This window comes from Oncorhynchus mykiss, chromosome 7 (genome assembly GCF_057628025.1).
Source record: "Oncorhynchus mykiss isolate SJ-2025 chromosome 7, ASM5762802v1, whole genome shotgun sequence".
Taxonomy (NCBI): Eukaryota; Metazoa; Chordata; class Actinopteri; order Salmoniformes; family Salmonidae; genus Oncorhynchus; species Oncorhynchus mykiss.
Genome location: NC_143028.1, coordinates 60,005,808 through 60,017,970, shown reverse-complemented (window position 1 = coordinate 60,017,970; position 12,163 = coordinate 60,005,808). Strand labels below are relative to the sequence as shown.

General features: G+C 39.7%; 2 protein-coding genes and 1 long non-coding RNA gene across 5 annotated transcripts in view; 1 reads left to right on the top strand and 2 right to left on the bottom strand.

The window, feature by feature from the left end:
- Positions 1–2,302, bottom strand: part of LOC110528274 (GTP-binding protein REM 1) — a 19,804-nt gene extending 17,502 nt beyond the window's left edge. Inside the window, exons 1-2 of one of the 2 annotated variants that reach the window (XM_021610206.3) lie at positions 2,107–2,302; positions 942–1,300 (exon numbers count right to left, since the gene is read on the bottom strand). In XM_021610206.3, coding sequence (XP_021465881.1) covers positions 942–1,275 — 334 coding nt within the window. In that variant the 5' untranslated portion in view covers positions 1,276–1,300; positions 2,107–2,302. Of the gene's footprint in view, positions 1–941; positions 1,301–1,432; positions 2,038–2,106 lie in introns of those variants that run through there. The other variant, XM_021610207.3, reaches the window with a different exon arrangement.
- LOC118965313 (uncharacterized) lies at positions 2,128–8,520 on the top strand. Its single transcript, XR_016497367.1, has 5 exons — positions 2,128–2,305; positions 7,428–7,535; positions 7,762–7,842; positions 8,216–8,310; positions 8,393–8,520. It is a non-coding gene; the product is annotated as an uncharacterized LOC118965313 (long non-coding RNA).
- The window catches only part of c7h20orf96 (chromosome 7 C20orf96 homolog), a 10,931-nt gene continuing 3,455 nt past the window's right edge, over positions 4,688–12,163 (bottom strand). Inside the window, exons 5-10 of one of the 2 annotated variants that reach the window (XM_021610205.3) lie at positions 8,195–8,294; positions 7,677–7,834; positions 7,482–7,583; positions 7,050–7,136; positions 6,714–6,842; positions 4,688–4,977 (exon numbers count right to left, since the gene is read on the bottom strand). In XM_021610205.3, the coding sequence (XP_021465880.1) occupies positions 4,936–4,977; positions 6,714–6,842; positions 7,050–7,136; positions 7,482–7,583; positions 7,677–7,834; positions 8,195–8,294 (618 nt within the window). In that variant the 3' untranslated portion in view covers positions 4,688–4,935. The remainder of the gene's footprint in view (positions 4,978–6,713; positions 6,843–7,049; positions 7,137–7,481; positions 7,584–7,676; positions 7,835–8,194; positions 8,295–12,163) is intronic. The other variant, XM_021610204.3, reaches the window with a different exon arrangement.

The following is a 12,163-nucleotide window of genomic DNA, read 5'->3' as shown; positions in this document are numbered from 1 at the left end:
AGTTGGGGAACCCTGTCCTATTTAGTTCACTACTTTTGAACAGGGCCCAGGGATCTGGTCAAAAGTAGGACACTATGCACTATGTAGGGAATAAGATGCAATTTGGGATACATCGTTTGAGAAATGACTAAATAGAACAGGGTCCTTCCTGGGTGGCGATGTCCTGTCCCAGCGGGTCTCCCTGACACACAGCCCTTCTGACAGCTGATGGGTCTCTCCACAACAACAGGGCCACTCATAACATTCAGCTAGGCTGCATCCCAAATGGAACCCTATTCCCTTTATAGTGTACTACTTTTGACCATAGCCCTACGTTAAAAAAAAGTAGTGCACTATTAAAGGAAAATAGGATGCCATTTGGGATGCATCTTCAGCCAGTCACTCCCATCCACGGCCATCAGCAATGACTCGACACACACAGGTCACAACAACATGAACCTCTCACAAATGAATGAAGCCACTGTCTAGGCTACCCTATCATGCATGACCAAAAAGTTTCATTATTCATTTGTTATGAAATTGAGAACTATAGAGAAATTGGTATTTTAAAAGGACAACCTCCACAAACCACATCACAGCTGGATGCCCAAATGCATGGGTCAATACAAGCTGCCAATCAACGCTTTGAGGTCACTCACTTCTACATGTGCCAGTTATAGGAGTTCCATAAATGTAGCTGTGACCGGTTAGCCAAGGTTATCAGGGATAAGGCAATGTCAGAGACAATTACTGAAAGTCATTGTTAAAGAGATACATTCATGAATTAACTAATTTAATAACCAATTAGTCATTAGTGGATTTTAATTAGGAGAAAAGGAATTTATTTTAGGTTACTGATAAGAGATTGACAAAAAACGATCCAATAGTTGTGATAGTAGGCTATACACACCATAAATAGCCTTGTAATAATCATTGGAATTGTGCTTAGTAAAAAAACCCACCTCCTGTATGGTCGTGAGCATCCTTCTCCTGTATGCCAGCAAAGATATTGGCAAGACTCGACTTTCCAACACCGTGGTCTCCTAGCAAAACAACGCGGTATAAACATTCTGCTCCCGAGCCATCCGAGTCATTGTCTGAGTCATCAGAAGACCAATTGGCGCGGCAGTGGAGAGACTTGTCTCCGGGATGGTATGAGGCAGACTGGCAGAGCGGAGGGTGATGGAGGTCGGCTGGCGGGTCTCTGTCTCTCGGCCCCGGCTGATGAGAGGCAGGGATAGGAGTACTTGCCCTTCTCCGCAAAGTCTCTTTGCCCTCTCTCTGGGTATGTGTCATCTTGGCGAGAAGGCAAAGAACATTCCTTAAAAAGAAGAATAGAGTATGCAGCATAATCAGGTGATAAAGTCATAATGTACTATAGAACAAAAAATAGCACATAGCCTACTGGAGTGAAAATAGCACTGAAACATAACATTGTCTTTCATTTACTCACAACTGTAGCCATGAATCTTCTAATTGTGTCCAGTATTCTCCATTTCAGAGCAAAGCACAGACTACACCATAGCCTAGTAAAGTTTTCGCGCGTCGGAGAGCCGTGTGCGAGCTGTCATTCTGTTCTTGTAACAAGACAAGCTTCCAATGTTTCAATCAGTTTTGTTACACTTGTATAGAATAGCTGATGGGACATTGTAACAGTATACACTGGAGTCATGGCAACAGCCTGCAAAGTTCCACAACCCTGTTAAAAATTTAAGAGTGGAATCAGGGGTCGCTCTCTCTGTTCTTCTACTCACATCTTTCTGTCTCTCTTTCCTCTCTATGTCTCCCTCTCCGTCTCACACACGAACACACACACACACACGTTCAAAGGCATTCAGAGCCAATGTTTCAGATCACCTCCAGTGATAACACTAAGACGTAGCCATAGCGTAGCCTACTTCAAATATTTGGAAAACTCGAAGCACCACTAACTTTGTCAGTCAACAACTAAATAATGTAATAGGGACGGCCGGCGGTTTAATAATTTCAATATAATATTTTTGCTGTCATGAACCAAAGTTTTCGTGAAAAGCTATTGCACTTCCTGTCCAACAAGTTGTTGGCTACATGGATATGGCGTATGTTAATTAGGCTAATTTATTTTTCCACCAATGGATAGATACTCACCCGTGCAGTAAATCCCGCTAAACGCATGTAGGCAATGCGCGCTTGAACACGCTGCGTTTCTTCAGCGGAGCAGGTCCTTTGATGATGCGCGTGCTTCGAATCAACCCTCATTTAATTTCCTCATTGCTGCTGCAACTTTTCCCGTGTGCGAGTTCACTTTAATCTCATTGAAGAACACACCCCGACTACATGACGTGAAGTAAGTCACTTCCTGTTCTAAACTGTTAGTGTTCTCTCTTACCACAATGTTGACCTCCACAGTGCAGACATACTTAAAAGGTTCCTTTAATGTTTGCACATTGCCCACACAGGGCAACCACTGCTTTATTTACAAATCTAGAAAATTACATTTCCTGAAGAAAATATGGTGTGCTTGCTAGCTTGTTTGAAAGTATTTATTGTTGTGAAATAAGTTATAATAGTGGTAGTGACTACAGTAGTAATGGTAGTGACTGGTTATAGTTGAAAAGTAGGTAGATGTAAAAATGCATTGATTTATTGGACAGGATAGCCTGAACATGTAAAATATGGTTTAGTGTCTCTAGCTTATACAATTCAAAAGTTACTGTTGGTAGGTTAAATTATGATAATATATGTATATGTATGAAGTTATAGTTTTGAAGTTAGGATAGCCTGAATATGAGAATGTTGGTTTGGGATCTCTATGGTTCAAGAGTTACTATTGGTGAGTTATTTTATGCAAATCTACAGTAATATAGTTATAGTTGATAAATGTTTTAAATAATTTGAAGTTGGGATAGCCTGAATATGTGAGTGTTGGTTTGGTGTCTCTAGGTTGAACGGTACAAGCGTTACTGGTGGTGAGTTATTTAATGCAAATGTATAAAGTTATAATTGATAAAAGTAAACCAAAAAATCAAGTTAGGATAGCCTGAATATTTTTTTATTATTTTTTTTACCATTGAAGTCTATGGGTTTTTTTTTGCCATTGAAATGCATTGGGAGCTCATTTAAATATTGATATAGTTCCAAAAGTATAAATGCTGTCAAAAATATTTTATCAAGCAAACCGAATTGGGGCAGTCTGGACATTTGGTAGTTGGTTTCATGTTAATAACTTAAATCGTTTTAAGTGCTAGAGTGGGTTAAGGAAATCAAATAATAGTATAAAAGTAAATTTCCTGAAGAAAATGTGGTGGGCTTGCTAGCTTGTGAAGAATCGATCGATAGGATAGGATAGCCAGAAGTTGTTTTGGTGTCTCTAGCTTGAACGGTCCAAGAATTACTGTTGGTGAGTTATTTCATAAAATGTTATGCATTTTTTTTTTTACATAGTTCATAAAGGTTTTAGAGTAATTGAAGTTTGGATTGCCTGAATGTTTTATAGTTGGTATTCTAGTTTAATTGACCAAGGAGCAGGACCATTTTGATAGCAACCACTGTATTCCTATGGTTCTCATTCAAACCCATGTTCATTTATGCACATTACAAAAAATGGTTATAGTTCCAAAAGTATACATAGTATCAAATATCCTTTGACAAACAATCTAAGTTGGGGCAGTCTGAACATATCAACTTTGGTTTGGTGTTGATAACTTAAACGGTGTAGGAGGATATAGGTCTAGAATTTTGGGGAGGTTTACCATTCAAGTCTATGGGCCTTTTTTTTGCCATTGAAATGCATTGGGAGCTCATTTAATATTGTTACAGTTCAAAAAGTAGAAATATTATCAATAATATTTTCTCAAGCAATCTGAGTTTGGGCAGAATGGACATTTGGAAGTTGGTTTCGTGTTAATAGCTTAAGCTCTAGAGCGGGCTAAAGAAATCAAATAACATGAGTGTGAAAGAAATCTAGAGTCCCCACCTAAATACCGAAATATGGGGACAGGATGTGTTTTATCCTTACTTCCATGTCTATTAGTACAGTATTCTGTTTAGATTTGTCAAATCAAGCCCCAGTGTTGAACTCTTTATAAAGTACAGAAATATCTTCAAAGTGAGCCCAGTCTCCACTAAAAGCACCTGTATGCTGTATGCTGCATAGTTTGTTTGAGTAAAGCAGTACACACACACACACACACATCTGTAAATCAGTTTTGTCCTAACACTGTGTGGGCAGAGTTCACACCCCTAGCCACAGACCAGAGAACGTTCCCAGGAAGTTGTATTTTCTGAGGCTTGGCTGAATGTTTTCCAACTGAAAAAAATAAGTAATCAAACCAGTCGGCCGTAAGATGGCCAGATGAAGGCCTTGCACCGAAAGCCAGCTTCTTTCCCACACTTAAGTAAATTACAGTCAGAGACTTCCCAAAACTACAGTTACAGGGTCTGAGGAGATTTGTAAAGAATGGGAGGGTTTGAAGTGGTTACTCTCACTGGGGCACTTACTGTGGAGAAAAAAAAGCAAACAACAGAACATATTCTAAATATTAAACAGGATTTTCTGTGGACCGGCACATTGAAGAATGTGATAATGGGCAGTAAATTACATTCAACTGGCAATTATAGCTGAATGAAATCACACCAATAAACATATTATATGCTCATTGGAGAGGTTTTGATACAATTGCATATGATTCCACTGCACAAAAAAAGAGAAGAAAGAATATGCAAAGGATTTGAAATTGAACCATGGAGGTATTTATTAGAAATGTTCACCAATGTTTATTGGCCCCAGTTGACTGGTATTACAATGCAGAACTTGGTTTAAGAAGATTGGGCACTGTAGTAGGAGAAGATGGGGACTCAGTATAACAGAAATTCTGGGGTTGTGCCAAGAAGAGCCCAGCAGGTTTAAATGCAGCCGAGCGACACACAAGTCGTGCCTCTCCTAGTCTGTCACACATCTAAATGGGGAGCCACTCCTCACGAGGGATGTTTAAGGTCACCTCCATATCCGGGGTGCATCTGGAATGAACACGACACACATTTAGAACCTTAATGCACACTGAACACCTTTTCCTTATGTACATACTTAGTATACATTTGGAAATGTTAATTGCTTGTGAAGGCTTAATGCCATAAGGATGAAAGTATTTTGGTGCCATTACAAAGTACCCTTCAGAAATGACGTGATGATTAAGTATGCGCTATTCTTGATGGATACCTACAATCCTAATGAACAAATAAACAATAAACATTACACACAAAATGATACAGTACATGCACATCAAGTGTGTTCCCCAATTGACATCCTATGACAGATGTACTGTAGGCCACTTTAATTCTGATGTTTAAGACCTACATTTTCCATCCTAAAAATGACGTATCTGAATGAGAACAAATGATTGGAAAGTAACATCTCCCATTGCCAAAAGTAATTCTGAAATACAGAATAAACAAGCTGGCAGCCGTTTCTCCTTTGGAAGACTGTATCATATCACAGAAGAAGGGAAAAAAACAGGTACGTTTAAATAAACGTACTTTCTCCTCTAAAGTGACTAGAGTGAGAGAAATCAGTTGTATCTGTGTGGACTCACTATTTACCAGCCTGGAAAATTATGAGTTTAAATCAGACGGAGGCAATAAAGCTACTTCCAATTAGAACATCTGCATTTACAGTTCAATGTCATATTTATAGTAAACCTATCTTAGGCTTAAAACACGCCAGTGCTAAAAAGTTGTCATTGCTAAGTGAGATTCAGGAGGTTTTCCAAAAACATTGTAATTTCGGCAATACCCTAATTCAACATTAAATCTCCCTTATATAAAATGTCACGTGAAATGAACGTATTCCCCAGAGGGGAACATTTTATGGTTGAATATTTAATGAGTTGTAGGTATGAGGGATTTTCATGGTCTACAGCGTGGAGTGTCATCTTGCTTTGGAACAGGCTGGGGGGAAATTTGAGCACCTTATTAACCTTTAATGTCAGACTGGGATTCACTCCGCTCTGCTGTGCTTCTTCATTTAAATTTAAGATGGCGCTACAAGTCTGTTTTCAACCCTGGGTAATATTAGATGGTGATACCCCATTACTCTTTCCGAGACATCGATTTTGATGGAACAAGGAAGAGGTTACATTTCTGTCACATGTCTATTAGTTCTGTCTAGATGGTTTTGTGACACTGATAAGATGTCAGCTAGATAAACAAGCCAACAGTTCAGTGGGTATCGACAGTATATGGTTGGTATTATGACATTGTCAAACTCTTTGCCTAGAGTTGTCAATGTACTACTCTTTGCCTAGAGTTGTCAATGTACTACTCTTTGCCTAGAGTTGTCAATGTACTACTCTTTGCCTAGAGTTGTCAATGTACTATTCTTTACCTAGAGTTGTCAATGTACTACTCTTTGCCTAGAGTTGTCAATGTACTATTCTTTACCTAGAGTTGTCAATGTACTACTCTTTGCCTAGAGTTGTCAATGTACTATTCTTTACCTAGAGTTCTCAATGTACTACTCTTTGGTAATAGTTTCTTAAAGAAAATAAGGCAAGTAAGTTATCATTAGTAATTGTTTTAGTTTTAGAGATGCACTTTAGACAATGTGTCTTCAGGAAAGGTTAATGGGTGTTTTAAAGTCCCCCTCAAGAACCTTTTCCAAAGCCAGATTGTCTAAAGTGCCCACCCTCATGACATGGATTGGTGATATCACACAACCTGTTAAGAGCAGCAGTGTACAGTAAAGTGCCTTCCATCACCTTGACATACTTATCTGATTTGGGGAAAACGTCTTGAAAGATGTCTTTCCTGATGTTGGTCCGTGATATTTGCAGTTCCTGGACACTCTTGATCAGCTCTCTGTTCTTATCTTCCAGCTCCGCAATTTCCTGAAATGTTGAAAGCATGAGTGAGTGACACAGAAAGGAGGAAGAAAATACCTTTTCAATTACAGTCATTTTCCGATAATGCCATGGTAAAAATAAAAATTGGGTTATTTTCACATGATGACCTGTATGGAGTTAGAGTGAGTCTGAGTCCATTATGACTAGTTGAAGTATCAAATTGGTAGAACTTTTCGTAATTATTAACCAAACCTTTTTGTGGATTCCAATTTCTTTTTTTATCGTCTGATTATGTGCGGCCATCAGTTTGACGACACATGGAATATATGAAACATTTTGCTGAAAACAGAGAGAAAGGAGTAAAGCCATGAGAAATGGTGTCAACATCTACCCCTTCCAATAAAGTTTGACTTTAGCTCATTACAAAAAACCTCCACTGTTATTTTCACCTATAATCCAGATATGCTTCAGAAATAGACCTGTGCTGATACTTACTGAATGTTTGTATAAAACATTTTAGCGGCAAGTGAGAATCATTCATCCACAAAGAACTATAGACCTTTGTATCCTATGTATTATGTTTGTGTCGAGTGTGTGATAATAGATGTTTATTTTTATTTTTGTATACAGCAGTGCTGTGTGTCCAATTTTCCCTGAGGAACAATGAAGTAAATCCTATCCTACCTTAGCTATGACAGAGAGGACTTCCTGCTCTTCGTGTTGGGATCGTCTCTCCAGGTACACTATCTCTGTCTGGCACAGCAAGTTCACGTCCTCATTCTCATCCTGGAACCACAGGAATGAACAGCACACAACATATGAGACTACAGCCTATTGCGTTTTATTGGAGGAAGTTGCCATTGAGAGAGACCTGTTGACCTGCTGTGTCTCTTTGAGTTTCTCAATCTCTCTCTTTATCTCTGCAATGCGCAGGGCCTTGACGGGGTACTCTTTATCCTTGTAGGTCTTCAGGGTGTGGAGCTCCGCCTGGGCGTTCACCAGCTCTGCCTTCACCCCCCTCAGCTGCTCATGGAGACCTGGCAAGGTAACACACCAAGGGCTTACCCACAGACACTTCAATCATAAATGAGGGAACGGCCCTGCATGCAAACACGTCTTCCCTTTTGTGTTCCCAAACACCAATCGACCAGATTTTCCTTGCACTGTCACACATGCACACACACACACACACACAACAATAATATTTAATATCGACATTCACAGGCACATTTACTGTAAAACAAAAGAGTATTCATAATTTACAAGCACACTTGACTTACTGTACTACTATATTTGCTTATGATTTATAATTCTCACTCTGCCAAAGGCATCTCAATTAATAAAAACTGAACTTTGTTGCCTCTGCATTTTACATTATTTATAATATCACCACTTACCCGAAAGTTTGTTCTTTGCAGCAGTCTCAGCCTCCTGTACCTCTGTCTTGGCCTGCTCCATCTGACTGTGGCTCCAGCTGTTGAATGCAGCTATAGAACTCTTACAGAGAAACAGGGTAGACTTTATTTATTCAGGGTACCAATAATATGCTTCTACAGTGGGGAGAACAAGTATTTGATACACTGCCGATTTTGCAGGTTTTCCTACGTCCTGGAGTGGCCTAGCCAGTCTCCAGACCTGAACCCAATAGAACATCTTTGGAGGGAGCTGAAAGTCCGTATTGCCCAGCGACAGCCCCGAAACCTGAAGGATCTGGAGAAGGTATGTATGGAGGAGTGGGCCAAAATCCCTGCTGCAGTGTGTGCAAACCTGGTCAAGAACTACAGGAAACGTATGATATCTGTAATTGCAAACAAAGGTTTCTGTACCAAATATTAAGTTCTGCTTTTCTGATATATCAAATACTTATGTCATGCAATAAAATGCAAATTAATTACTTAAAAATCATACAATGTGATTTTCTGGATTTTTGTTTTAGATTCCGTCTCTCACAGTTGAAGTGTACCTATGATAAAAATTACAGACCTCTACATGCGTTGTAAAATTGGCAGTGTATCAAATACTTGTTCTCCCCACTGTATATAATGGTATGTAATGGTACAAATGGTGGTATTGGTTTACTACATTACAAGAGTCTTAGTACATCTTAACTTCTCAAGGAGAATATCAGGTTCTGAGATAACATAAAGAAAGGTGCTCACACTGTTACACTGTTATCGCCTACCCGACCGTTACAGCTGATGGTGATCTATAGTCTAACTGACCGTTACAGCTGATGGTGATCTATAGTCTAACTGACTGTTACAGCTGATGGTGATCTATAGTCTAACGGACCGTTACAGCTGATGGTGATCTATAGTCTAACGGACCGTTACAGCTGATGGTGATCTATAGTCTAACGGACCGTTACAGCTGATGGTGATCTATAGTCTAACTGACCGTTACAGCTGATGGTGATCTATAGTCTAACTGACAGTTACAGCTGATGGTGATCTATAGTCTAACGGACCGTTACAGCTGATGGTGATCTATAGTCTAACGGACCATTACAGCTGATGGTGATCTATAGTCTAACGGACCGTTACAGCTGATGGTGATCTATAGTCTAACTGACCGTTACAGCTGATGGTGATCTATAGTCTAACTGACTGTTACAGCTGATGGTGACCTATAGTCTAACTGACCGTTACAGCTGATGGTGATCTATAGTCTAACTGACTGTTACAGCTGATGGTGATCTATAGTCTAACTGACTGTTACAGCTGATGGTGATCCATAGTCTAACTGACTGTTACAGCTGATGGTGATCTATAGTCTAACTGACTGTTACAGCTGATGGTGATCCATAGTCTAACTGACTGTTACAGCTGATGGTGATCCATAGTCTAACTGACTGTTACAGCTGATGGTGATCTATAGTCTAACTGACTGTTACAGCTGATGGTGATCCATAGTCTAACTGACTGTTACAGCTGATGGTGATCTATAGTCTAACTGACTGTTACAGCTGATGGTGATCTATAGTCTAACTGACCGTTACAGCTGATGGTGATCTATAGTCTAACTGACTGTTACAGCTGATGGTGATCTATAGTCTAACTGACTGTTACAGCTGATGGTGATCCATAGTCTAACTGACTGTTACAGCTGATGGTGATCTATAGTCTAACTGACTGTTACAGCTGATGGTGATCCATAGTCTAACTGACTGTTACAGCTGATGGTGATCTATAGTCTAACTGACTGTTACAGCTGATGGTGGTCCATAGTCTAACTGACTGTTACAGCTGATGGTGATCTATAGTCTAACTGACTGTTACAGCTGATGGTGGTCCATAGTCTAACTGACTGTTACAGCTGATGGTGATCTATAGTCTAACTGACTGTTACAGCTGATGGTGATCTATAGTCTAACTGACTGTTACAGCTGATGGTGATCTATAGTCTAACTGACTGTTACAGCTGATGGTGATCTATAGCCTAACTGACTGTTACAGCTGATGGTGATCTATAGCCTAACTGACCGTTACAGCTGATGGTGATCTATAGTCTAACTGACTGTTACAGCTGATGGTGATCTATAGCCTAACTGACTGTTACAGCTGATGGTGATCTATAGTCTAACTGACCGTTACAGCTGATGGTGATCTATAGTCTAACTGACTGTTACAGCTGATGGTGATCTATAGCCTAACTGACCGTTACAGCTGATGGTGGTCCATAGTCTAACTGACTGTTACAGCTGATGGTGATCTATAGTCTAACTGACTGTTACAGCTGATGGTGATCTATAGCCTAACTAACTGTTACAGCTGATGGTGATCTATAGCCTAACTGACCGTTACAGCTGATGGTGATCTATAGTCTAACTGACTGTTACAGCTGATGGTGATCTATAGTCTAACTGACTGTTACAGCTGATGGTGATCTATAGTCTAACTGACTGTTACAGCTGATGGTGATCTATAGTCTAACTGACTGTTACAGCTGATGGTGATCTATAGTCTAACTAACCGTTAACAGCTGATGGTGATCTATAGTCTAACTGACTGTTACAGCTGATGGTGATCTATAGTCTAACTAACCGTTACAGCTGATGGTGATCTATAGTCTAACTGACTGTTACAGCTGATGGTGATCTATAGTCTAACTGACTGTTACAGCTGATGGTGATCTATAGTCTAACTGACTGTTACAGCTGATGGTGATCTATAGCCTAACTGACTGTTACAGCTGATGGTGATCTATAGTCTAACTGACTGTTACAGCTGATGGTGATCTATAGTCTAACTGACTGTTACAGCTGATGGTGGTCCATAGTCTAACTGACTGTTACAGCTGATGGTGATCTATAGTCTAACTGACTGTTACAGCTGATGGTGATCTATAGTCTAACTGACTGTTACAGCTGATGGTGATCTATAGTCTAACTGACCGTTACAGCTGATGGTGACCTATAGTCTAACTGACCGTTACAGCTGATGGTGATCTATAGTCTAACTGACCGTTACAGCTGATGGTGATCTATAGTCTAACTGACTGTTACAGCTGATGGTGATCTATAGTCTAACTGACCGTTACAGCTGATGGTGATCTATAGTCTAACTGACCGTTACAGCTGATGGTGATCTATAGTCTAACTGACTGTTACAGCTGATGGTGATCTATAGCCTAACTAACCGTTACAGCTGATGGTGATCTATAGTCTAACTGACTGTTACAGCTGATGGTGATCTATAGTCTAACTAACCGTTACAGCTGATGGTGATCTATAGTCTAACTGACTGTTACAGCTGATGGTGATCTATAGTCTAACTGACCGTTACAGCTGATGGTGATCTATAGTCTAACTGACCGTTACAGCTGATGGTGATCTATAGTCTAACTGACTGTTACAGCTGATGGTGATCTATAGTCTAACTGACTGTTACAGCTGATGGTGATCTATAGCCTAACTAACCTAACCCCCAAAGTGTGCACATTTAGTTTTTTGCCCTAGTACTACACAGCTGTTTCAAATAATCAAAGCTTGATGATGAGTTGGTTATTTGAATCAGCTGTGTGGTGCTAGGACGAAAACTGTTCTTCTATCATATCTACAGTATACTTGGTACTTCTGTAGTTCTATCATATCTAGAGAATACAGTTGATGTGATTTTCTGGATTTTTGTTTTAGATTCCGTCTCTCACAGTTGAAGTGTACCTATGATAAAAATTACAGACCTCTACATGCGTTGTAAAATTGGCAGTGTATCAAATACTTGTTCTCCCCACTGTATATAATGGTATGTAATGGTACAAATGGTGGTATTGGTTTACTACATTACAAGAGTCTTAGTACATCTTAACTTCTCAAGGAGAATATCAGGTTCTGAGATAACATAAAGAAAGGTGCTCACACTGTTACA